General features: G+C 46.6%; 1 protein-coding gene across 1 annotated transcript in view; it reads right to left on the bottom strand.

Moving 5' to 3' along the window:
- LOC137097891 (E3 ubiquitin-protein ligase RNF216-like) overlaps positions 1 to 27,815 on the bottom strand; it is a 140,217-nt gene that overhangs the window by 78,701 nt on the left and 33,701 nt on the right. The window contains exons 9-13 of the mRNA XM_067473263.1: positions 24,036 to 24,175; positions 20,982 to 21,032; positions 18,283 to 18,420; positions 16,737 to 16,885; positions 16,476 to 16,554 (exon numbers count right to left, since the gene is read on the bottom strand). Coding sequence (XP_067329364.1) covers positions 16,476 to 16,554; positions 16,737 to 16,885; positions 18,283 to 18,420; positions 20,982 to 21,032; positions 24,036 to 24,175 — 557 coding nt within the window. The remainder of the gene's footprint in view (positions 1 to 16,475; positions 16,555 to 16,736; positions 16,886 to 18,282; positions 18,421 to 20,981; positions 21,033 to 24,035; positions 24,176 to 27,815) is intronic.

Genomic DNA, 27,815 nt, shown 5'->3' with positions numbered 1-27,815 from the left:
TAACCATTGATCGTAGCCAAGGGCACAAAACAAAGCCAAGGTTCTCAGCTGGGCACGGGAAGATCCCAACGGATGAGTTTGGGAACGTGCCTGAATGCTGTGCACAGGACATCAATTCATAGAATCCTAGAGTTGGAAGAGACCTCGTGGGTCATCCAGTTCAACCCCATTCTGCCAAGAAGCAGGAATATTGCATTCAAAGCACTCTCGACAGATGGCCATCCAGCCTCTGTTTAAAAGCTTCCAAAGAAGGAGCCTCTACCACACTCCGGGGCGGAGAGTTCCACTGCTGAACGGCTCTCACAGTCAAGAAGTTTTTCCTAATATTCAGGTGGAATCTTTCTTGTAATTTGAAGCCATTATTCGGTCTCCTCATCTCCAGGGCTGAGTATGCATGCCCAGTGTGGAACACATCTCACCACGCTAAAACAGTAGATGTGCCTCTTAATGAGACATGCCACATTATCACAGAGTGCCTGCACCCTACACTATGGAAGAAATTACACTGTGTAGCCGGTATTGCACCACTTGACATCCGCCGAGAAGTAGCAGCCAATAGTCAAAGGACCAAGGCAGAGACATCTCCAGCTCATCCCCTGTTTGGGTATCAGCCAGCAAATCTAGAAATGCCTCTAGAACATGGCCATATAGCCCGAAAAAACCCACAAGAACTGAATCTAGAAATAGTTTTCTAAGATCTACAGAGACACTCACTGGAACACCTCAGCAAGCTAGAGTCCAAAAGTGGCAGGCTCAAACCCAGAACTTCAACCAATGGCTGATACCAATGAGAGACTCCCCCCTGGGCACACAGAAGACTGGGTGACTTGGAAGGGGCTGAACAGACTTCACTCTGGCACCATGAGATGCAGAGCCAACCTTAAGAAATGGGGCCACAAAGTGGAGTCCACGACATGTGAGTGTGGAGAAGAGCAAACTACAGACCACCTGCTGCAATGCAACCTGAGCCCTGCTACATGCACCATGGAGGACCTTCTTGCGGCAACACCAGAGGCACTCCAAGTGGCCAGATACTGGTCAAAGGACATTTAATCAACTACCAAGCTTGCAAACTTTGAGTTTTTTTAATCTGTTTGTTTGTTTTGTTCTGTTAGAAATGCAATACAATGGTCTGGTTGCCCCTGACACGATAAATAAATATTAGAGAAATTAAAGACATGCCCCTCCACATCCAATCTGGGTCATGGAGACCACTGGCACACTCATGTCCATCCATTACTGAGCTTCAACTGCACTTTCCTTTGGACACCCTACAAAGATCTCTCTCTTTTTCCTCCCAAAAGCCATCCGCTGAAGATAGCTTCAAGCCTGGTGTACGCTGCAGAAGGCAGGAAGAGCAAAGCGAGTGACCAAACCTCACCCTACAGAAAGCAAAGCTTAATGGAAAGCGAACTGGGGCAAGAAGGCACTGCAGTTTGCTTTAGAAATGTGCATTCTGCCGTATCAGCACAGGCTTTGCGCTTCTGAGCACAACCTGGTCATGGAATGATAAAAATGTGTTGCCACAGAGAGGAAGTGAGAGTTCAGAATCAGCAAAGACTTCAACGACTGGGGGGTGAGAATTACAACATCCAACTTGAGCAATTCTCTCCCTGCTGATAATATGAGTGAGAAGACCAACCTTGGCCAGGAAGGAACAAAACATTGATGTCCAAATCAATGGCCAGGCTGGATTTTTCCATTCACAGTTGTCAATGTATTTAGACAGACTTCCACCCACTGCTCCAAGCATAAGCCTTTGCAAAAGTGCTGTTAAGGACCAGAGGAGTGGCCAGAGCACATTCTTTGCAGGCAGGAAGTCCCAGGCTCAACTCTCACGCATTTTCACCCCAAAACAGCTTGGAATCAGAGGCCACACTTACTTAAGGCCACGGTGGGAAGAGCAGAGCTTGGCAAAACACCAGATATGCTCGATGGAGAGCGGTGGAATTGCGTATAGCCCAAAAATGAATTTGCAAAGCTCCAGAAACACCTAGAATACACATGCCTGAAACAGAGGGACCAAAGGGCCGACTCAGCGAAACACTGCTTCGTACATCATCATCATCATCATCATTAGATACACAACACTCTGCTGCCTGTTGTATTGGATCACAGGCTGGACGTGACTGTGGGATGTATTGGTGTGCACATTCGAGTAGGGTGGCCTTTTGCACCTGACAGATGGTGATTTTTGTCAGCGCCAATTGTTTTCAAGTGCAGGCCAAGGTCTTAGAACCAAAGAATCAAAGAGTTGGAAGAGACCTCATGGGCCAACCCTCTGCCAAGAAGCAGGAATATTGCATTCAAATCACCCCTGACAGATGGCCATCCAGCCTCTGTTTCAAAGCTTCCAAAGAAGGAGCCTCCACCACACTCCGGGGCAGAGAGTTCCACTGCTGAACGGCTCTCACAGTCAGGAAGTTCTTCCTCATGTTCAGATGGAATCTCCTCTCTTGTAGTTTGAAGACATTGTTCCATTGTGTCCTAGTCTCCAAGGAAGCAGAAAACAAGCTTGCTCCCTCCTCCTCCCTGTGGCTTCCCCTCACATATTTATACATGGCTATCATATCCCCTCTCAGCCTTGTTTTCTACAGGCTAAACATGCCCAGCTCTTTAAGCTGCTCCTCATAGGGCTTGTTCTCCAGACCCTTGATCATTTGAGTCGCCCTCCTCTGGACACATTCCAGCTTGTCAATATCTCTCTTGAATTGTGGTGCCCAGAATTGGACGCAATATTCCAGGTGTGGTCTAACCAAAGCGGAACAGAGCATGGGTAGCATGACTTCCTTAGATCTAGACACTAGGCTCCTCTTGATGCAGGCCAAAATCCCATTGGCTTTTTTTTTGCCGCCACATCACATTGTTGGCTCATGTTTAACTTGTTGTCCACGAGGACTTCAAGATCTTCTCCCCACGTACTGCTCTCGAGCCAGGCCTCGTCCCCCATTCTGTATCTTCTGCCTAAGTGGAGTACTAAGTGAACTTCATTTCAACAGGCACTGCACCAGTGTGCCCATCACCACTCTGACCCCCTTGATTGGCTTGTGCCAGAGACTTTGCAGTTCAATCTTTAAATCCCAGTTTTGTGTAAACCTTTCCAGTTGCTTCTCATCAATCCTGTTGTCACCTGGAATTGCAACATCGGCAATTCATATTTGGTTTTTTCCCCACGATCGTGTGGTCAGGAGTCTTGTGCTCCAAAACTCTTGTCGGTCTGATTTTGAAAGTCCTAGAGTCCATTTTCCATAACTTTTTCTGGCTTGTGATCCCACCAGTTCTTTGTTGCAGGTAGATGGTCTTTCTGGCACAAGTTCCAATGAATCATCTGAGCAACAGTATTGTGCCTCTGCTTGTAATCTCTCTGCACGATCTTCTTGCAGCAGCGGAGGATTTGATCTATTGTTTCATCTGCTTCCTTGCAGAGTCTGCACTTGGGATCTGTTGTCAACTTTTCAATTCTGTCTTTGATGGGATTCATTCTAATGGCTTGTTCTTGGGCTGCCAGAATCAGGCCCTCCTTTGTCTCCTTTTTCCAAGTTCCATTTGTGAGCCACAGTCATGTTTTTTCTTTGTCCATTTGGCTCTCCATATTTCCCAGGAACTGTCCATGGAGAGAGAGCCTTCTTTGGCCAGTATTCTCTTTTGCTCTGGATTGTCTTTTTATGGCATTCCCTTTCTGTCATTTGCACTTTGAGCAATTTTCTACTATTGACTTCCCTGAATGTTGGTTCTTGACTGCATTTCACATCATCTGCCAGTGCATGTTTGTCTTCTTCTACTGTTTGTTTCCTTTGCAAACCTATTATTATTATTATTATTATTATTATTATTATTATGTTTATGTTTATTTATGCCCTGCTTTTCTGTCTAACCCAGAGACTTTGGGACGGTCATATTGCTGGCTTAAAAGGTATGCAACAAAACATGTTTAAATGGACTGTTGATTTCATCCTTTATTTATTATTATTATTATTATTATTATCTTTATTTGTACCCCGCTAGCATCTCCCGAAGGAATCGATGCGGCTTACAAAGGCCAAGGCCTCAAAACACAACATAACCATACAACACCTAAAGCAAATTAAAAACAATTAAGCAATATTAAACAACAAGCAATAAACAATACATCAAGACACTATAAAACTGGGCCGGGCCAGAGTAATGGGTACAAGGTTAAAAGTGCTGATGTGACAGGTGATATGTAAGGATTATAGGGTAAGTGCAGTGTGCAGTGTGCGGCAATCTTAGTTCTAATAAAGTGATTCTGGGACTTGTTATTGGAGTTTTCCTAATCTGGGAAGGCACATCGGAACAACCAGGTCTTCAAGTTCATTCTAAAGACTGCCAATGTAGGGGCCTTTCTACGATCTTTTGGGAGGGTGTTCCAGAGTCGGGGGGCCACCACAGAAAAGGCCCTGTCTCGCGTCCCCACCAAATGCGCTTGCGACGCTGGCGGAATCACGAGCAGGGCTTCTCCGGATGAACGAAGTGAACGTGTGGGTTCGTAGATGGAAATGCGGTCACGCAGGTAGGCTGGTCCCAAACCGTTCAGGGCTTTGTAGGTAAGCACCTGCACCTTAAATTGGGCTCGGAAAATAAATGGCAGCCAGTGGAACTCCTTGAACAGGAGGGTTGACCTCTCTCTGTAAGGAGCACCAGTTAACATCCTGGCCGCTGCCCGTTGGACTAGTTGGAATTTCCGAGCCGTTTTCAAGGGCAGCCCCACGTAGAGCGCATTACAGTAGTCCAATCTAGAGGTGACCAAGGCATGGACCACCCCGGCCTGATCAGCCTTTGCGAGGTACGGTCGCAGTTGGCGCACGAGTCTCAATTGTGCAAAAGCCCTCCCAGACACCACTATGGCTTAATTGTGTGTTACCTTGTCCTACCCTTTATTTATTTCGGATTCTTTTACCCCGCCCTTCTCACCCCAAAGGGGACTCAAGGCGGCTTACAAAAGCTAGGCACAATTTGATGCCTGCAACACAGAACAGTCAAACACAAGATTATATCAAACTCACAGTTAACAACAATTCATGCATTATACCAATAAAATCAATAAAAAACCAATACAAACCCAATTCTTCCTCCTACATGGTCAGCGTTCGCTAACTCATAGTTCTCATTTTCAATTCCACTTCGTCAATCCTGCTGGTCTTACTCGTCTGATTGTCTTATTTAATTGCCAGATTGCTCAAAGGCCTGGTCCCATAACCACGTCTTCACCCTCCTCCTGAAGAAAAGGAGGGATGATGATGCCCTGATTTCCCCCGGGAGTGAGTTCCACAGGTGAGGGGCCACCACTGAGAAAGCCCTGCTCCTTGTCCCCACCAGCTTCACTTGTGACAGTGGTGAGGTCGAGAGCAGGGCCTCCCCAGCTGATCTCAAACTCCGGGGTGGGACGTAGAGGGAGATGCGTTCGGACAGATACGCTGGACTGGAACCGTACAGGGTTTTGTAGGTCAAAACCAGCACCTTGAATTGTGCTCGGAACTAAACCGGCAGCCAGTGGAGCTGGCACAACAGCGGGGTGGTGTGCTCCCTGTATGTTGCTCTGGTGAGCAGTCTGGCTGCCGCTCGCTGGACTAGTTGAAGTTTCCGAACAGTCTTCAAGGGCAACCCCACGTAGAGAGCGTTGCAGTAGTCTATTCAGGATGTAACAAGAGCGTGGACCACCGTGGCCAGATCAGACTTCCCAAGGTACGGGCGCAACTGGTGCACAAGTTTTAATTGTGCGAAAGCTCTCGCGGCCACCACTGAGACCTGGGGTTCCAGGCTCAGCGATGAGTCCAGGATCCCTCCCAAGCTGCGAACCTGCGTCTTCAGGGGGAGTGGAACCCCATCCAGCACAGGCTGTAACCCTAGGCCCTGTTCGGCCTTGCGACTGACTAAATTGGCATTTTTTAAAACAAGAGATGAATCCTTCTTTTTAAACAGTGTTTTAAAAATCTTTGGAAGTTGCAGGATATAAAGAAATAAACAGAACGCCTTCAAGGGCCATTCAATCAGGGAGTTGTGAAATGGTCTCCTTGGCTTCTCCTTCCTCCTGCTATCTTAACTAGCTGGGATAATTTAGTTCTGCCTCTAAAATGGCATCACTCTCTTCTATTAACCTTGGAGGCGAATAACAATGGAAAGGTGACATGGGAACTCCGTTTAAGTAAACAAGTCCATTGTGGTTGTTTGTGTCTCATCACCAAGAACAATGAAAAAGCGACAAGGAATCAGTATTTCAGCAAATACATCCATTGTGCTTGTTTGCCTCTTCCCAACAATACCATTTTATATCTGATGCAGATGAATCCTTGTGCTTTCCCAATTGTGCCCAAGGCCTGCATTGTAGTCTGTGCCCACTAACCAGAGTTGTTTTTCTCTCTCCAAGAAACACTTCAAGGACTGGTTCAGCAGTGGAACTCTCTGCCCCGGTGTGTGGTGGAGGCTCCTCCTTTGGAAGATTTTAAGCAGAGGCTGGATGGTCATCTGTCAAGGGTGATTTGAATGCAATATTCCTGCTTCTTGGCAGAGGGTTGGACTGGATGGCCCATGACATCTCTTCCAACTCTATGATTCTATAATTCTATGGTAGCCAATGGCTTGGCAATCACCATCTTGAGTTGAAAGGACTTGCAGCATTCAAGGACTGGTGATCTGCACGTATACTAACAAAACCCATGAAATGCAATAGATAAATCATGAATCTAGGTATGTGTTGTAGTTCAGCCTTTGATTGTGCCTGCACCTGATCTCTCTGGGGATTCTGGGCCTGTTAGTCAGCCTGATGACACTAGGGATTCTGGGTCTGTAAGTCAGCAGGAGAGCCAGCAAGAGATTTTGAGCTCTGAAAATGAGCCGTCTCTGTCTATTTTCTGTCTATATTAGCTAGACCAGCAGACTCTTTTGCCAGTTGAGGCAACGTTGGTGTTTGAGTCAAGTCAAGGGATTTCCAGTTCCATGTTTCCTTTTTGTTCGTGTTTCCTTTTTGTTCATGCTGAGAAACAGAACTGAGCTCAGAGGATGGAAATTAAAGTCCAGGTGGACAGTCTAATGAGCAGTTAGATAGGAGACTTGCGTCCTATCAACATAGAGCTTCTCAGGAGAATGTACGAAGGTCAAGACGGCTATTAGCCAAGAAGTCCTTATCAGTTTCCCAGGGGAGAAGGCATGATTTTCTGTCTATACTAGGTAGACCAGCAGACTGTTTCGCCAGTTGAGGCAATGTATTGTCGAAGGCTTTCATGGCCGGAATCACTGGGCTATATGGCCATGTTCTAAAGGCATTTTCTCCTGATGTTTCTCCTGGCACTGCCAGGCAATCAAATGCTAATCAAGGTGATCAGTTGAAACATTCACACCTAGCTCCAACAGACAAGAGTCCTTTGTCCCACCCTGGTCATTCCACAGATATATAAACCCTTTTTCCTAGTTCCAACAGACCTCATGACCTCTGAGGATGCTTGCCAAAGATGCAGGCGAAACGTCAGAAGGAAATGCCTTCAGAACATGGCCATATAGCCCGAAAGAAACCTACAACAACCCAGTTGAGGCAACGTGTTTGAGTAAAGTCTAGGGATTTCTAGTTCCATGTTTCCTTTTTGTTCATGCTCAGAAACAGAACTGAGCTCAGAGGATGAAAATGAAAGTCTAGGTGGACAGACTAATGAGCAGTTAGAGAGGAGATTTGCTTCTCAGGAGAGTGTACGAAGGTCAAGACGGCTATTAGCCAAGAAGTCCTTATCAGTTTCCCATGGGAGAAGGCATGCTTTTCTGTCTATATTAGCTAGACCAGCAGACTGTTTTGCCAGTCGAGGAAACATTGGTAATTGAGTATAGAACTTCTGTCAAGTCAAGGAATTTCCAGTTCCATGTTTCCATTTTGTTCATGCTCAGAAACAGAACTGAGCTCAGAGGATGGAAATGAAACTCCAGGTGGACAGTCTAATGAGCAGTTAGATAGGAAACTTGTGTTTCGTCAACATAGAGCTTCTCAGGAGAGTGAACAAAGGTCAAGACGCCTACTAGCCAAGAAGTCCTTATCAGTTTCCCAGGGGAGAAGGTATGATTTTCTATCTATACTAGCTAGATCAACAAAGTGTTTTGCCAGTCGAAGCAATGTTGATGTTTAAGTACAAAACTTCTGTCAAGTCAAGAGATTTCCAGTTCCATGTTTCCTTTTTTGTTCATTTTTCATGATTCCATGTCTTTGTGGACTGTTCCTGAACCTCATGTTTTGGATTTATTCTGCTTTTGTATTCCTGGTTTTTGATGCTACTCGTGTACTTTCATTTCTGTGGATTTATCCTGATATTTATCCTGATATAGGTCTTGGCCTATAAAACCCTATACGGCTCTGGCCCAACTTATCCAAATGTATCTCTCTCTACGTTCCACCTCGTAATTTAAGATCTACTGGGGAGGCCCAGCTCTCGGTCCCATCAGCGTCTCAAATGCGTCTGGTCGGGACGAGGGACAGGGCCTTCTCGGTGGTGACCCCTACTTATGGAATTCGCTCCCCAGCGAGATTAGGTCGGCGTCCTCCCTCCTTACTTTTAGGAAAAAACTAAAGACGTGGTTTTGAAGCCAGGATTTTGGCTAATGGGCACAACAGCACTTTAGGCACTGAACTTGGACAATAGGATTGTTTGAAAATTGGAAATGGCTTTATGACCTGTGATTATGTGATCTGCTCTATGTGGTTATGTAATTTCAATTAATATCACTTACAGACCCACCAAGAAAATCCAACAAATGCTACGTTCAGCACAAGAGGGCTCCTCTCACCTCTGCAGGAGTCTACCGTGTACCATGCAGCTGTGGACAAGTCTACAGAGGGACCACCAAATGCAGCATTGCCCAGACATGCATCAAGGAACATGAAAGGCACTGCAAACTACTCCAACCAGAGAAATCAGCCATAGCAGAGCACCTGATGAACCAACCTGGACACAGCATATTATTTGAGAACACAGACATGCTGGACCACTCTCACAACCACCATGTCAGACTACACAGAGAAGCCATTGAAATCCACAAGAAGCATGTGGACAATTTCAACAGAAAGGAGGAAACCATGAAGATGAACAAAATCTGGCTACCAGTATTAAAAAACTCAAAAATTACAACAGCAAAACAACAGAGAGTAAACAATCAGGCACATCAATTCACTCTCAACAAGAGATTCCCCCCAGGCGCTTCCAGGCCATTGAATGCAAATCAAGGTGATCAGCTGAAACATTCACAGCTAACCCCAACAAACAAAAGTCCTTTGTCCCACCCTGGTCATTCCACAGATATATAAATCCATTTTTCGTACTTCCAACAGACCTCACTACCTCTGAGGACGCTTGCCATAGATGCAGGCGAAACGTCAGGAGAAAAATTGCCTCCAGAACATGGCCATATAGCCCGGAAAAACCTACAACAACCCAGTGATCCCGGCCATGAAAGCCTTCGACAATACAATTAATATCACTGTTTAATTGTTATGTAATGGATTTTATATTGTTGTTTTGATACTGTTGGCATTGTATTGTTGCCTGTGTTAGCCGCCCTGAGTTCCCCCTCGGGGCTGAGAAGGACGGGGCAGAAATGGCCTAAATAAATAAATAAATAAATATTTGGACTTTGGTTTTTTGTACTATTTTGCTGAATTGCTTTTCATATATATTATCATAGAATCAAAGAGTTGGAAGAGACCTCATGGGCCATCCAGTCCAACCCCCTGCCAAGAAGCAGGAATATTGCATTCAAATCACCCCTGACAAATGGCCATCCAGCCTCTGCTTAAAAGCTTCCAAAGAAGGAGCCTTTTCCCTATCCCCTGTCAGCATTGCCCCATCTTCTCCTCGAAGAGGTCCTATTGCCTCCTTGTTTTTCCTTTTTCTACTGACATAAGAATAGAAGCCCTTTTTATTGTTTTTAATGTCCCTGGCAAGTCTGAGCTCGTTTTTTGCTTTAGCCTTGCGGACCTTTTCCCTACAGGTGTTGACTATTTGTTTGAATTCTTCTTTGGTGATTTCTCCCTTTTTCCACTTCTTGTGCATGTCTCTTTTGTGTCTTAGCACAGTTAGAAGTTCTTTGGACATCCATTCTGGCTTCTTTGCACTTGTCCTATTTTTTCTCTTTGTTGGCACGGTTTGCAATTGCGCCTTGAGTATTTCACTCTTGAGAAATTCCCATCCACCCGTAACTCCCTTGTCTTTTAATATCTGTGTCCACGGAATGTTGCTCAGCGTTTCCTTCATTTTTTGGAAATCAGCTCTCCTAAAGTCCAAAATGCGGGTTTGACTTGTCTTAGTTTCGGCCTTCCTTTGTACCTCAAATTGCAGGAGCACATGGTCACTTGCCCCAATAAGCTGCTTTGCTATTTTACCTTGGACTGGAGTGTGTGTGGAGTGCAGAGGTGATTCCCAGTATGCAGGAGATGCCCTGACGTGAACATCTGTGCCTTGGAAAAGTGCAGGAAAACTGAATTATTTATCCAATTTTTGAGGATGCCTAAAAACACTCAATGACCCTAACCCAACTCCCATTCAACGGTCGACTTCCAAACCCTTTACTACAACCAACTATTGATTTTCATAGATGGTCTGTGAATAAACCAGAGGGAGGGACGGAAAGACAACTCTCCCCCACACACATAGTTAAAAGACGAAGCCCTCCAAACCAGGAAGGAGGTGGAATTTATTTGCGCTTTGATGCCTGGCAATGAAGGGGGACTTGAAAGGAGACGCATGCGAAGCTTCTGATGTTCTAAACTCCCACCTTTCCGCCCCAACTCCTTCCCCGGCACCGAGCGAGCGGGATGATGTACCCTTTCAAAGATGAGTTATTGCCATGGCAACGGTATCTTTTACGTCCCCGTCTTCCAGCTCGCTGGAAACGCTGCAGTGCCCTGTGCTGAGACTGCAAAGGAGGAACAGACCGCCCGTGATATACAACAAGGGTATGTACGCTATTGGCACGGAAAATGCAAGAGTCAGCAAGCAGGCTGCCTGCTAAGACACACATACACACACATAGTTTACACCAATCACATCTGGTGTAGTAGGCAACGGAGGAGGGGGGGGGGATCCAAGAGGATTATCTGCCACCATCTATCTGTCCAGATTGAGAATGAAGGAAGGGAAAGGCACCTCTCTCTCTCCATCACTACCCCATTCATTCACCCATCCATCCATTTATGATCCATCTATCTATCCATCTTCAATCTTCAATAATAGAGTTCAGAACCTGGGGAGGGGGTCAAAGACCATCAGAAAGACCATCAGAAAACACCTCCCTGGATCTAGATTCCATGTAGGAAGTTTGGCCCAATTCTATCATTGGTGGGGTTCAGAATGCTCTTTGATTGTAGGCGAACTATAAATCCCAGCAATGACAACTCCCAAATGTCAAGGTCTGTTCTCCCCAAACTCCACCAGTGTTCACATTTGGGCATATTGAGTATTCGTGCCAAGTTTGGTCCATCCTTGTTTGAGTCTTCAGTGCTCTCTGGATGTAGGTGAACTACAACTCCCAAATTCAAGGTCAACGCCCACCAAACACAGTATTTTCTGTTGGTCATTGGGGTTGTGTGTAGGAAGTTTGGCCCAATTCTATCATTGGTGGGGTTCAGAATGCTCTTTGATTGTAGGTGAACTACAAATCCCAACAACTACAACTCGCAAATGTCAAGGTCTATTTTCCCCAAACTCCACCATTCACATTTGAGTATATTGAGGATTCGTGCCAAGTTTGGTCCAGATCCATCATTGTTTGAGTCCACTGTGATCTCTGACTATAGGTGAACTACAACTCCAAAACTCAAGGTCAATGCCCACGAAACACTGTATTTTCTGTTGGTCATGGGGATTATGTGTAGGAAGTTTGTCTCAATTCTCTCGTTGGTGGGGTTCAGAATGCTCTCTGACTGTAGGTGAACTATAAATCCCAGCAATGACAACTCCCAAATGTCAAGGTTTATTTTCCCCAAACCATCCATTCAGTCATAGGAAAACATGCCTAGAAATTCATCTCTGGATGCAAAATGCAATTTCACTGGCAAGTTTCATTATTTTCTTGCAAAAGCAGCATGGCGCTCGGATGCTAGCCATTCGCTCTTATCAATACCAAATTACAAATGCATCTGGAAGAGCCTGCTTTGCATGCGCTGAACAAGAGAAATGTTCAGCGCATTCTTCAATATTGGCATCACGGTTTGCATTTGATGAATTAAGCTTTCAACCTATTTCCCCAGCCCAGCAAATAATGGCATCTTAATGGAAGCCCTGTTTGCAAACCGACATGTTCTTTCAGACATTGTGGAACTAGCTTGGGAAAGACAACCTTTCCAATAATCATAAAGTTGCTTCGGAGCCCAGTCTGCAATGCCGGAACAGCTTTTCCTGCCTGAACAGTGGGGAGTGGCAGCCCCTGGCCACGGAGCCACTGATCATGTTGTCGAAGGCTTTCATGGCTGGAATCACTGGGTTGTTGTGAGTTTTCTAGGCTGTCTGTCCATATTTCAGAACAGCGTTTCTCAACCTGGGGGTCGGGACCCCTGTGGGGGGTCACGAGGGCATGTCAGAGGGGTCACCAAAGATCCACTGGCCACTGATCCACTGATTGTGTTGTCAAAGGCTTTCATGGCTGGAATCACTGTGTTGCTGTGAGTTTTCCGGGCTGTCTGGCCATATTGCAGAACGGTGTTTCTCAACCTGGGGGTTGGGACCCCTGGGGGGATCACAAGGGGGTGTCAGAGGGGTCACCAAGGACCATCAGAAAGCACAGTATTTTCTGTTCATCATGGGGGTTCTGCGTAGGAGGTTTAGCCCAATTCTATCGTTGGTGGGTTTCAGAATGTGCTTTGACTGTAAATGAACTATAAATCCCAGCAACAACAACTCCCAAATGTCAAGGTCTATTTTCCCCAAACTCCATCAGTGTTTACATCTTGGCATATTGAGTATTTGTGCCAAGTTTGGTCCAGACTCATCATTGTTTGAGTCCACAGTGCTCTCTGAATGTTGGTGAACTACAACTCCAAAAGTAAAGGTCAATGACCATCAAACGCATTCCAGTATTTTCTGTTGGTCATGGGAGTTCTGTTTGCCAAGTTTGGTTCAATTCCATCGTTGGTAGAGTTCAGACTACTCTTTGATTGTAGGTGAGCTATAAATCCCAGCAACTAAAACTCCCAAAAGTCAAGGTTTATTTTCCCCAAACTCCATCAGTGTTTATATCTTGGCATATTGAGTATTCATGCCAAGTTTGGTCCAGACTCATCATTGTTTGAGTTCACAGTGCTCTCTAGATTTATGTGAACTACAACTCCAAAACTCAAGGTCAATGACCATCAAACCCTTCCAATATTTCATATTGGTCATGTCGGTTCTGCTTGGGACGTTCAGCCCAATTCTATCGTTGGTGGGGTTCAGAATGTGCTTTGACTGTAAGTGAACTATAAATCCCAGCAACTAAAACTCCCAAATTTCAATGTCTATTTCCCCCAAACTCCATTAGTGTTTACATCTTGGCATATTGAGTATTCGTGCCAAGTTTGGTCCAGACTCATCATTGTTTGAGTCCACAGTGCTCTCTGAATGTAGGTGAACTACAACTCCAAAATTCATGGTCAATGACCATCAAACCCATTCCAGTATTTTTCTGTTGGTCATGGGAGTTCTGTGTGCCAAGTTTGGTTCAATTCCATTGTTGGTGGAGTTCAGGATTAAATGGGAAAACTCCTTAGAGGAAGAGAGGGCTTACAAAACGTGACAGGCTGAAAAATACTCTGTTTGGCTTCTAAAGGGACAAGCCAGCTTTAAAAAATCAGAGAAAAAGACAATGTTTGGCTGACAACAAGCCAATGCTGCCACCTAGCGGTTCTCTCCCTTTGGCGGTGTGTAAATGTGTTTTCAGAGGCGTGCTTGCTCCATCAATGTTTCACATTTGCACAAATGGCCAGCCACTGCCAGAAGGAACAGAGAGTTTCATCTACGCTGACGATTGTGCCATCACCACTTGAGCAGGGAGCTTTGAAAGGGTTGAACAGAAGCACTCTGAAGCTTTAGATGCTCTTATTGCCTATTACAGGGAAAACCAGCTTGCTCCATCAATGTTTAACATTTACAGAAATGACCAGCCACTGCCAGAAGGAACAGAGTTTCATCTACACTGATGATGGTGCCATCACCACCAAAGTAGGGAGCTTTGAAATGGTTGACCAGAAGCTCTCTGAAGCTTTAGATGCTCTTATTGCCTATTACAGGGAAAACCAGCTTGCTCCATCAATGTTTAACATTTACAGAAATGACCAGCCACTTCCAGAAGGGACAGAAAGTTTCATCTATGCTGACGATCGTGCCATCACCACCCAAGCAGAGAGCTTTGAAATGGTTGAACAGAAGCTCTCCAAAGCTTTAGATGCTCTTACAGGGAAAACCAGCTTGCTCCATCAATGTTAACATTCACACAAATGACCAGCCACTGCCAGAAGGGAAAGAGAGTTTCATCTATGCTGATGATCATGACATCACTGCTCTAGCAGGGAGCTTTGAAATGGTTGAAAAGAAGCTCTCTGAAGCTTTAGATGCTCTTATTGCTTATTACTAGGGAAACCAGCTTGCTCCATCAATGTTCCACATTTACACAAATGACCAGCCACTGCCAGAAGGGACAGAGAGTTTCGTCTACACTGACGATCGTGCCATCACTGCTCAAGCAGGGAGCTTTGAAATGGTTGAACAGAAGCTCTTCGAAAGCTTTAGGTGCTCTTACTGCCTATTACAGGGAAAACCAGCTTGCTCCATCAATGTTTACCATTTACAGAAATGACCAGCCACTGCCAGAAGGAACAGAGTTTCATCTACACTGACGATGGTGCCATGACCGCTCAAGCAGGGAGCTTTGAAATGGTTGAACAGACGCTCTCTGAAGCTTTAGATGCTCTTATTGCCTATTACAGGGAAAACCAACTTGCTCCATCAATGTTTAACATTTACACGAATGACCAGCCACTTCCAGAAGGGACAGAGAGTTTCATCTATGCTGATGATCATGCCATCACCGCTCAAGCAGGGAGCTTTGAAATGGTTGAACAGAAGGTGCTCTTACTGCTCTTACTGCCTATTACAGGGAAAAACAGCTAATTCCTAATCCATTTTAACCGTAAGAACAGACAAGCATCTCAAGCTCTGAGGATTATTACCTGGGAAGGAATTCCACTGGATCATTGCAGCACACACAAATACCTGGGAGTCACTCTGGGCTTTGCTCTGACCTACAAGAAGCACTGCCTGAATATCAAGCCAAAAGTGGGCGGTAGAAACGAAAGCTGACTGGCACAACCTGGGGATCACAACCAGACACAGGGAAGACATCTGCCCTTGCGCTTGGCTACCCTGCTGCTGAGTATGCATGCCCAGTGTGGAACACATCTCACCATGCTAAAACAGTGGATGTGGCTCTTAATGAGACATGCCGTATCATCACGGGGTGTCTGCGCCCTACACCACTGGAGAAACTTGTGAAACTCGGTGGTTGCTGTCACAGGACGTCCAGCTCTCTGTTTGCCACGCAAGTCAGATGTTCCCACCTCAACATCTTTAAACTTACTCTCCCAACAACGCACAGTACTCACATCAACACAACCCCATAAACAGCTAGCATTCTCTGAGGTATCTCCTTTGGGGTGACACCTCTGGCTGTCAAGAATTCAATGACTGCACGTTGTTTAAGTCGCATTGACTGACCGTTTGCAAAGGGTTCCATACTTCGCACTTTAACATAACAACACAACTGTTCAATGCTAAGGCTTCCCACCAAAATGGAACTGTAGAAGAGAGTCTACTGTGCTATCGGAAGATCTGTGCACAATGGGTACATGGATAAAACTGTGAGACGCTGGTTGCGGAAACAGAGTGTTGACTTCTTCCGTGACTTTCAGAAAACTTGTTCATTGTTGGTGGAAATGTATCCAATTGTCTGGTGATTATGTGGAAAAGTGAATAGTGGTCGTTAAAGAGCACATCCTAAGGGTGATTTCTGTGTTTGATTTATTTAAATATTCCCATCCAAACCCAACATACGTAGGTGGAGGCATTACTTTTCATTCAACCTTCGTACCTTCCAAATAACATCTCAGAGGCTTTCATGACCAGAATCACTGGCTTGCTGTGAGGTTATCAGGCTGTATGACCATGTTCCAGTAGCATTCCCTCCAGTAGAGAATGCTACTGGAAAATAGTCATACAGCCTGAAAAACCCAAAGCAACCCCAATGATATTCCCAGCTCTCCTTTCGTAAAACCTATCAAGATGCACGACACTTCTTGCAAAGCAGCCCTGGAAAAAAACAACTATTCACCCTGAAATACACCAGAATGCCAAGTTCCCTGTTTGAGACCTCCAAGTCCCACTCTGTAGCTGTTTCAACAGCCTCGGTGCTTCAACAAGGCCAGCAGTAAATTGCTGAACCCAATATCCGATTCCTACCTTCCTGCAACGAGGGTTCGGACAGCTGAACCGCTTCACGTCCTTGTCCAAGAGGGCCGGGAAGTTGCAGAAGGGACACCTGGGAACCAAGAAGACATGGAAATGGTGGCTGTTAGGAATGGTGGGAGTTGAAGTCCAAAACACCTGGAGGGAGGGTCGAAGTCGACCCATGCCTACTTTAACCAAATCATAATGTTGATCTCACAACTTTTAGAGCCTCACAGTTCCCCAAATTATTTAGACACAAACCGCAACCCTTACCTGACTAATTCATCCGCACAGGCCGCAGCCACCTCCTCTTCAGCTTTCCGCTCATAGTATTTGCACAGTATGTTTTCAGGAAGCACTTTTTCCAGTTCGCTGGTTGGAAAGGAACACGTACAGCTCCCTTCCATGCAGCTGAGCTCTGACTAGATACAGAAAGAAGGGAGCAAGGAAGGAAAATGGATTAGTAGTAGTTAATTTGATGCTTAGACCAGGCATGGGCGAAGTTCGGCCCTCCAGGTGTTTTGGACTCATGCTTTTCGTACACATTGGGTCTTCCATTCTCCTTATCTTCTGTGTATCTTAATATATGTATTTCATTGCAATTTAATATATGTATTTAGAATGATGTCTTTTTTAAACTATGTTCTGCAATGCAACCAGATCTGGGGAAATCGCTTGTTCCTCAAGCTTTTCCTACACATTGGGTCTTCCATTCTTCTTCAGGAAGACAGTCTCATCTTTGTTCTGTGTATCTCACTATACGTATTTCATTGCAATATGTTTTAACGTATGTATTTATGCTGATGGCGCAGGGGGGTAAAGTGCTGAGCTGCTGAACGTGCTGACTGAAATGTCACAGGTTCGAATCTGGAGAGCGGGGTGAGCTCCCGCAGTTAGCCCCAGCTTCTGCCAACCTAGCAGTTCGAAAACATGCAAATATGAGTAGATCAATAGGTACTGCTCCGACGGGAAGGTAACGGCGCTCCGTGCAATCATGCCAGTGGCCACATGACCATGGAGGTGTTTGGAGGGATTGTGGCGCAGCTGGCTGAGTATCAGCTGCATTAAGATCACTCTGACCAAAAGGTCATGAGTTCAAAGCCAGCCCGGGTTGGAGTGGGTTTCCAGCCAATTGTGTAGCCTGTTGTCGACCTTCGCAACCCGAAAGACAGTTGCATCTGTCAAGCAGGAAAATTAGGTACCACCTATGTGTGGGGAGGCTAATTAACTAATTTATGAGGCCATAAAAAGACTCCAGCAAAAAGCACTCCAGCGGGGAAGCATGCGGGGAATGCGGAAGTACTTCATCAGCATCGCAGATGGACGATGAAAGCGACAGCTCCCCTGGCGGCCAGAAAAAGTTAAATAGCCTCTGTGTATGTCTGTATACGTTGTATGTCATAATTGGCATTGAATGTTTGCCATGTATGTGTACACTGTAATCCATCCTGAGTCCCCTGCGGGGTGAGAAGGGCAGAATATAAATGGTGTAAATAAAATAAATGCTGTAAATACTCTTCAGCTTAGAAATGGAGATGAGCACCAACCACCAGTCGGACACGACTGGACGTAACGTCAGGGGAAAACCTTTACCTTTACTCTATTTATGAGGAGAGGTGGGTAAAAAATATTCATAACAATAATTACCATTCTCATAAGAACACTGAAAACTTCACTGCTAGATATACAACTCTCACTAAGACACAAATACTCAGTTTAAATCCCAGAAAAAAGAACAGTAACCTGAGCTGAAATGATGAGCAATCACTGGCTCAAGGCCTAGACTAGCTGCTTTCGCTCCCCAATCAGACGCTCTTACCTTTCCAGAGCCAAAGACCGCCTCCTGAGCATATTTTATTAGGCACTCCTTGCAAAACAAGTGTCCGTCGGCGCACTGCGTCAGCTCCTCAAACGCAAACTCCCCATAGCAACAGCGGCACTCGATCATCTGGCCATCCTGCAAGTAGGTTCCCAAAGGTGAGTTCACTAGTGTCGTCCCGAACATGCCGCCACTTCTCTATTAATAGGAGCCCCGCTTGTTTGGGAGGTTGCCAGTGAAAAAATCAATTATTTGGCCATTTATTTATTTATTTATTTATTTACTGCATTTGTAGACCGCCGTTCTCAGCCCTAGGGCGACTCACGGCGGTGTACAGCATATAAAAAACAATTTACAATAAAGGCAATATCACAAACAACAATAACAACATCACTATCAATAATACAATTACACTAAATCATTCGCGACGTCTCATCATAGAATCACAATCCAATCTCGTTTTCCAAATTCCGTTCCAATCGTCATTGCCAATTGTTGTAGCACTAATCAAACGCCTTCTCAAACAACCACGTCTTTAGTCTCTTGCGGAATGTCATAAGGGAGGGCGCCTGTCTGATGTCTACAGGGAGGGTGTTCCACAGCCGGGGGGCCACCACCGAGAAGGCCCTATCCCTCGTCCCCGCCAGGCGTGCCTGTGAGGCAGGCGGGATCGAGAGAAGGGCCTCCCCAGATGATCTCAAAGTCCTCGTGGGCTCATAGGCCGAGATACGGTCAGACAGGTATTTTGGGCCGGAACCGTTTAGGGCTTTGAAGGCCAGCACCAGCACCTTGAATTGGGCCCGGTAGCAGATCGGCAGCCAGTGGAGCTGGAACAAAAAGGGCGTTGTATGCTCCCTGCGTCCCGCTCCTGTTAGTAACATGGCTGCCGAGCGCTGGACTAGCTGGAGCTTCCGGGCCATCTTCAAGGGCAGCCCCACGTAGAGAGCGTTGCAGTAGTCAAGGCGGGATGTGACCAGAGCGTGTACTACCGTGGCCAAGTCAGACTTCCCGAGGTACGGGCGCAGCTGGCGCACGAGCCTGAGCTGTGCAAATGCTCCCCTGGTCACCGCTGAAACCTGGGGATCCAGGCTCAACGATGAATCCAGGATCACACCCAAGCTGCGAACCTGCGTCTTCAGGGGGAGCGTGACCCCGCCCAGCACAGGCTGTAACCCTATACCCTGTTCGGCCTTGCGACTGACCAGGAGGACCTCTGTCTTGTCTGGATTCAATTTCAATTTGTTCGCCCTCATCCAGACCATGGCATGTTTTAGAGCAGTGGTTCTCAACCTGTGGGTCCCCAGATGTTTTGGCCTTCAACTCCCAGAAATCCTAACAGCTGGTAAACTGGCTGAAATTTCTGGGAGTTGTAGGCCAAAACACCCACAGGCTGAGAACTACTGTTTTAGAGAATCATCGAGTTGGAAGAAACCACACGGGCCATCCAGCCCTACCCCCTTCTGTTAAGCAGGAAAAGTACAATCAAATCACCCCTGTCAGATGGCCACCCAATCTGGTTTTTCTTCTGAAGATGTGACACTCATATGTCGCAGGGCCTTCACAGCAGTGGCACCATCGTTCTGGAATACTCTGCCCACCTGAAGTCCGTGCCTTGCGGGACCTATCAGCTTTCCGCAGGGCATGTAAGACAGGCCTTTGATCTTTGATATTGTTGTTTTTAAATCGTTTTAAAATTGTTTAAAATTGTTTTTAAATTATGTTAGATTTTAGGTTGTTCTTGTAAGCCGCTCTGAGCTTTATAAATTTGAATAATTATCATGTAATCAATCACTGAAGGCACATTGGAACAGCCAAGTTTTCAGGCTCTTCCTGAAGACTGCCAGAGTGGGGCTTGCCTAATATCTCTGGGGAGCGAATTCCAGAGCTGAGGGGCCACCACAGAGAAGGCACTCTCCCTCATCCCCACCAGGTGGCGGGAGTGAGAGGGGGGCCTCTCCAGAAGATCGAAGAGAGGCTTTTAAGCAGAGGCTGGATGGCCATCTGTCAGGGGTGATTTGAATGCAATATTCCTGCTTCTTGGCAGAATGGGGTTGGACTGGATGGCCCAGGAGGTCTCTTCCAACTCTTTGATTCTATGATTCTATGTGTGGGTTCGTAGAGGGAAATGTGGTCGCGCAGGTGATCGTTGGACCAGTTAGGATTTCCGGGCCATCTTCAAGGGCAGCCCCACGTAGAGCGCATTGCAATAGTCCAATCTAGAGGCAACTAAGGCGTGGACCACCGTGGCCAAGTCCAACTTCACAAGGTACGGTCGCAGCTGGCACACGAGCTTCAATTGTGCGAGGGCCCTCCCAGCCGCTGCCCATGCCTGAACTTCAAGCATCAGCTCTGAATCTAGGAGGACGCCCAAGCTGCAGACCTGTGTCTTCAGGGGGAGTGCAACCCCATCAAGCACAGGTTGCCACCCTATACCTCGATCCGGCCTACGAATGACCTGGAGGACCTCTGTCTTGTCAGGATTGATCCTCAGCTTATTTGTCCTCATCCAGACCATCGCAGAGGTCAGGAACTCGTCCAGCACCCAAGGTGCTTCCTTGGAATTAGGTGGAAAGGAGTAGTAGAGTTGGGCGTCTACTCCACCCTCCCTCTCCCTCTCCCCCTCCTCTGAAATCAGGGAAATGTCGTTTTCTATTAAAGTTTGAAATGGAAGTCTCTGCTTAGGACACCAAACAACTTACTTTTTGATACTGTTCTTCATTCATCTGCAGGGCAAGGAGAAAGTCCGCATGCTGAAACGAGAGAAGATGGTCCAACCATGAACCTCCAGACCTTCATTACACACACAGTTTTTGGTTTTCAGGTCTGTTCCTGGGGTTATTTGGGTTCTGATTCAGAAAATTGCACTGGATAAACCACATCAGCTCTAGTTTCTTACATATGCTTATCATGATTCTGTATGAGTGTGCAAATGACCTATGTTCTATACCTCAAAAGAGAGAGCTGAAAGGAGAAAACCAGTGTCATGAGTAGATGGATGAATGAAACTGCATGATTGATGTCTGGCTAAGGGCCTATTAATTGATTTATTTACGTCACTTTTATCCCGCCCATATCAACCCGAAGGCAACTCAGGGCGGTGTACAAACCGGTAACAATTAGATGCCATATATAAAAATATATACATCGATTAAAAGCAAAAAATCACATCACAATACATTCAAAAACCATAAAAGCAATAAACAATAAAAATTATAAAAAACTATGTTTTCTTGTTCAATTCCTCAACCGTTCCATTAAGGCAGTGGTTCTCAACCTTCCTAATGCTGCGACCCCTTAGTACAGGTTCTCACCTTGTTTCAACAGAAAGGAAGAAACCATGAAAATGAACAAAATCTGGCTGCCAGTATTAAAAAACTCAAAAATTACAACAGCAAAACAACAGAGGGGAAACAAACAGGAACATAAAATCACTCTCAACAAAAGATCCCCCCCCCCCCAGGCACTTCCAAGCCATTGAATGCTAATCAAGGTGATCAGCTGAAACATTCACAGCCAGCCCCAGCAGACAAAAGTCCTTTGTCCCACCCTGGTCATTCCACCGATATATAAACCCATTTTTCCTACTTCCAACAGACCTCACTACCTCTGAGGATGCTTGCCATAGATGCAGGCGAAACGTCAGGAGAAAAATTGCCTCCAGAACATGGCCATATAGCCCAGAAAAACCTACAACAACCCAGTGATTCTGGCCATGAAAGCCTTCGACAATACAAAAAATACTATGTTTTCTGATGGTCTTTGGTGACCCCTCTGACACCCCCTCACGACCCCCACAGGGGTCCCGACCCCCAGGTTGAGAAACACTGCATTAAGGCTTGGCAAGACTGAAGATAGGAAAAACCTATGAAAATTGGGGGCAAAAATGACATTACGGAGAAGGTGAAGATTGACAGTGGCAGAAAACTGCTGAACTGACAATACCTGACCTGGGAAGTTTTTTGGTGTAAACAGGATATGTTTACATGGTTACATTCTTTAAGTTAAGGAAGTAAAAAAACAATGGTTCCTTATGTTAATGGAAGAAAAACAATTGGAATTGTTCGAGCTTCCACAAGTTTTAGCTGAATAACAAGTTGTCAATCAATCCATACTGCTACATAAAGAGACCCTTTCTTCTTTGAAAAGTGTGGCAGATGTGTGAGGAATGCTGAGCCTGACCACCCGCCGCCTCCTTCCAAAATGGCCTGAATAAAGAAGGTGGTGAGTATGAACGTAAATGAATGTATGTAGAGTGAATGCTGAGTAAATGTGAATGTTCCCCCTTTTGTCTGTGTAACCAATATAGCTATGATAAAACCAGTAATGGGTCTCTGTGTCTACTTCTTTCTCTGAAAGCACCTAATGCAGTGTTTCTCAACCTGGGGGTCAGGCCTCCTGGGGTGGTCATGAGGGGGTATCAGAAGGGTAGCCAAAGACCATCAGAAAACGCACGATTTTCTGTTGGTCATGGGGGTTCTGTGGGAAGTTTAGCCCAATTCTATCACTGGTAGGGTTCAGAATTCTCTTTGATTGTAGGTGAACTATAAATCCCAGCAACTACAACTCCCAAATGCCAAGTCTATTTCCCCCAAACTCCACCAGTTTTCAGATTTGGGCATATTGAGTATCTGTGCCAAGTTTGGTCCAGATCCATCATTGTTTGAGTCCACAGTGCTCTCTGGATGGAGGTGAACTACAGCTCCCAAACTCAAGGTCAATGCCCACCAAACCCTTCCCATATTTTCTGTTGGTCGTGGGAGTTCTGTGTGCCAAGTTTGGTTCAATTCCATCACTGGTGGAGCTCTGAATATTCTTTGATTGTAGGTGAACTATAAATCCCAGCAACGACAACTCCCAAATGCCAAGTCTATTTCCCCCGAACTCCACCAGTTTTCACATTTAGCCATATTGAGTATCTGTGCCAAGTTTGATCCAGATCCACCATTGTTTGAGTCCACAGTGCTCTCTGGATGGAGGTGAACTACAACTCCAAAACTCAAGGTCAATGCCCACCAAACCCTTCCCTTATTTTCTGTTGGTCATGGGAATTCTGTGTGCCATGTTTGGTTCGATTCCATTGCTGGTGGAGCTCAGATATTCTTTGATTGTAGGTGAACTATAAATCTCAGCAACGACAACTCCCAAATGCCAAGTCTATTTTCCCCAATCTCCACCGGTTTTCACATTTGGGCATATTGAGGGTTTGTGCCAAATTTGGTGCAGATCCATCATTGTTTGAGCCCACAGGGGCTCCGGATGGAGGTGAACTACAGCTCCCAAACTCAAGGTCAATGCTCACCAAACCCTTCCCTTATTTTCTGTTGGTCGTGGGAGTTCTGTGTGCCATGTTTGGTTCAATTCCATTGCTGGTGGAGCTCAGAATATTCTTTGATTGTAGGTGAACGATAAATCCCAGCAACTACAACTCCCAAATGAGAAAATCAATCACCCCACCCCCATATCCACCAGTATTTAAATTTGGACGTATCAGATATTTGTGCCAAATTTGGTCCAGTGAATGGAAATACATTCTGTATATCAGATATGTACATGACGATTCATAACAAAAGCAAAATGACAGTTGTGAAGTAGCAACGAAAATAATGTGATGGTTGGGGGTCACCACCACATGAGGGACTCTATTAAGGGGTCACGGCATTAGGAAGGTTGAGAGACACTGATCTAAGCCTCATTCAGCCTCAGTTGCCACCAAAGCTTCAAAACCTAGGAATAAGGCCTTACTTATTACTCACCTCTGCCATTTCTTTGATTTTCTGCTCGTAAAACTCCCGTTCCATCTGCACGGCCGGGAGGAGCGCGAGGGCATCGTAGCTCCTGAAGTGCCGCCTCTTGTTCTCCAAGAAGAACATGCGCTTCTCGATTTTCATATCTCCTAAAACGTTATTGCAAAGAATGGCTGGCAGGTTAATACAAACACTCCTTTTAATGAGGAAGGAGAGAGGGAGGAGGGAAGCACAAGCTGCACACAAATCTGCAACCTTGGCAAAGCAAATTCTTATTAGAATCTAACACTGGGGCCATATGTGCGATTCACAGGGACCACGACGGAGAAGTGTCGTTGGAGGCAGGAGGCTATATGTGTAAGTGGGCACCCCAGCCAAAAACGTGCATACATATTTTCACTTTTATTATGTGTATACAGTGTTTGTAAAAGGAAGAGGGGCTGACCAAGGGCAAGATGGATGAATGGCATCCTTGAAGTGACTGGACTGACCTTGAAGGAGCTGGGGGTGGTGACGGCCGACAGGGAGCTCTGGCGTGGGATGGTCCATGAGGGCACGAAGAGTCGGAGACGACTGAACGAATGAACAACAACAAACAGTGTTTGTTCCCTCCACTTATCACAGGTGTTACGTTCAGGACCACCCGCAATAAGTGAAATTCCGCAAAGTAGGGATGCCCCCTCCCTGGCTCTTCTTCTTCTCTCCAGGGGTGGCTCTTCTTCCCTCCTCTCCCTCTTTACCTTCCTCCTCGGTGCTCTTCTTCCTGCCAACAGGCCCGGCCCAGATGCTGTGACTGCTCCAGAAGTGGCCAAAGAAGCACCTCATTGCGCCTGTGTGTATTTTTTATTTTTTATATTGTTATGTATTCATATCTTTTGTGTAACTATGATGTTATTGTTTATTGTTCGCGTTTTCGGTTTGCGTTTTTGGTTTGCTTTATTGTAATTGTCATTTGAGCTTGGCCTCATGTAAGCTGCTCCGAGTCCCCACTGGGGAGATGGTGGCGGGGACAATTGCAGCAATTCCTGGATGACACAGCTGGCCTGGATCCTTTCCAGTCAGGTTTTCGCCCGGATCATGGGACGGAGACAGTCCTGGTTGCCATTACGGATGAACTCCGTCGCCAGTCTGACAACGGTGGATCCGCACTACTGGTACTTCTCGAACTTACCACAGCGTTTGACACCGTTGACTACGATCTAATGATTCACCGTCTTGCCATGTCCGGGGTTCGTGGTCAGGCCCTCAATTGGTTCAACTCATTTCTCCGGAACCGGAGTCAACGCGTGGAGTACATGGATCAAGTCTCCGATAGATCACCCCTCCTATGTGGGATCCCCCAAGGTGCAATTCTCTCTCCTCTTCTCTTCAACATCTACGTTAGACCCCTTGCTAGTTTGGCTCGGAGTTTTGGCCTGGACTGCGACCAATATGCGGACGATAGCCAACTCCTTCTGCACCTGGAGCCTGGAGCAACGTTAATTCCAGACAATTGCACCCTATGTCTGGAAGCTCTGTCAAACTGGCTACGTGCTAGCAGACTGAAGGTGAACCAGGCGAAGACTGAGATTCTCTGGCATGGCCGCCTGGCTGGTCTAACTTCTCCATTGCCCAGCTTCGATGGTGCCGCCCTGTCTCCATCGACCACTGTTAAGAGCTTAGGTGTCGTCCTGGATTCACAGCTGACAATGGAAGCTCAGGTCACTGCTGCCAGCAAACAGGCCTTTTTCCATCTATGACAAGCGAGGCAACTGGCACCCTCCCTATCTGACGAGGCTCTGGCAACTGTCATCCATGCCACGGTCACGTCTAGGCTGGACTACTGCAACGCCCTGTATGTGGGCCTTCCGATGTCTACGACCAGAAAGCTTCGTATTGTTCAGAATGCGGCAGCCAGGCTACTCACAAGAACGCCCATGAAATAATGCCATATAACACCAGTGCTGCAACATTTACATTGGCTTCCAACTGAGTACCGTGGCCTGAATAAGATGTTAGTTTTGACCTTTAAAACTCTTTACGGCCAGGGTCCATCGTACCTTAGGAACCGCCTCTCCTTCTCCCATCAGCGGTGGTAGCAACGACCAGCCCAACGTGACTTACTCCATATACCGGGTCCTAGAGAAGTGCCCTTGGAAAGGACCAGACGCAGGTGAGCTTTCTCTATTTCTGCCCCTGCCTTGTGGAATTCCTTGCCGCCCTACATGAGAGCCATGCGTGACTTTGGGCCTTTTACTCTCGCACTTTTACTAGAGCATTCGATCTCTGTTGATTTTTAATTTTTGTATGTATGCATTCTTGGATGGAGGGCGATTAATAAGTTATTAAAAGATTATGATGATGATTATTATTATTGCCGCCTGGACCTCTTGCCGCCGCTTGGGCCCTGCAACGCCTCCACCACTTCCTCAATCGCGCCGCGGCTGCTGCTGGTCCAGAAGCGGCGGAAGAGGCACCTTGTCACCGCTTGAGCCCTGCGATGCTTCCACCACCTCCTCAATTGCGCTGCAGCAGAGGCACCTCATCGCCGCCTGGGCCTCTTGCCGCCGCTTGGGCCCTGCAACGCCTCCGCTGCCTCCTCAATCGCGCCACGGCTGTTGCTGGTCCAGAAGCAGCAGAAGAGGCATCCTGTCGCCGCTTCGGCTCTGCAACGCTTCCGCCACCTCCTGAATTGCGCTGCGGCTGCTGCTGCTCCAGAAGCAGCGGATAAGGAACCTCATCGCAGCCTGGACCTCTTGCCACCACTTGGGCCCTGCAACGGCTCCGCCGTTTCCTCAATCGTGCCGCGGCTGCAGCTGTTCCAGAAGCAGCAGAAGAGGCACCTTGTCGCCGCTTCGGCCCTGCGACGCTTCCGCCCCCTCCTCAATTGCACTGCAGCAGAGGCACCTTGTCATCGCCTGGGACTCTTGCCACCACTTGGGCCTCACAACGTCTCCACTGTGTCCGCAATCACGCAGCAACTACTGCTGGTCCAGAAACTGGGCCCAAGTGGCGGCGAGAGGTCCAGGCAGCTACGAGGTGCCTCCTCCGCTGTTTCTGGAGCAGCAGCAACCGCGGTGCCTAGGCCTGTTGGCGGGAAGGGAGGCGCCAAGGAGGAGAAGGAAGGAAAGGAGGAAAGAAGAGCCACCCCTCGAGGGAAGAAGAAGAACTGGGGACAGGGCCCAGGCGGCGACGTGGTGCCTCTCTCTCTCACATACTCATGCATTGGCGCGGCCTTTCTTTTCAGTGTTCCCTCGCTACTTGTATTGTATATTTTAAATTCATATATATTTTTTAAAAACCGCAAAACAGCGAATCCACGAAAAGCGAACCACAAAGTAGCGAGGGAACACTATAGCACCGGGACTGTGGCACAGCTGGCTGAGTGTCAGCTGCATTAAGATCACTTCTGACTGAAATGTCATGAGTTTGAAGCCAGCCTGGGTCGGAGTGAGCTTCCGACCAATCATGTAGCTTGTTGTCGACCTTTGCAACCCGAAAGACAGTTGCATCTGTCAAGTAGGAAAATTAGGTACCACCTATGTGTGGGGAGGCTAATTTAACTAATTTATGAGGCCATTAAAAAAGAGTCCAGCAAAGCATGTGGGGAATGTGGAAGTACTTCATCAGTGTATTGTCAAAGGCTTTCATGGCCGGAACCACTGGGTTGTTGTAGGTTTTTTCGGGCTATATGGCCATGGTCTAGAGGTATTTCTCCTGACGTTTCGCCTGCATCTATGGCAAGCATCCTCAGAGGTAGTGAGGTCTTTTGGAACTAGGAAAAAGGGTTTATATATCTGTGGAATGACC

The sequence above is a fragment of the Anolis sagrei genome, chromosome X (genome assembly GCF_037176765.1).
Source record: "Anolis sagrei isolate rAnoSag1 chromosome X, rAnoSag1.mat, whole genome shotgun sequence".
Lineage (NCBI taxonomy): Eukaryota > Metazoa > Chordata > Lepidosauria > Squamata > Dactyloidae > Anolis > Anolis sagrei.
This window is presented reverse-complemented; position numbering and strand designations above follow the sequence as displayed.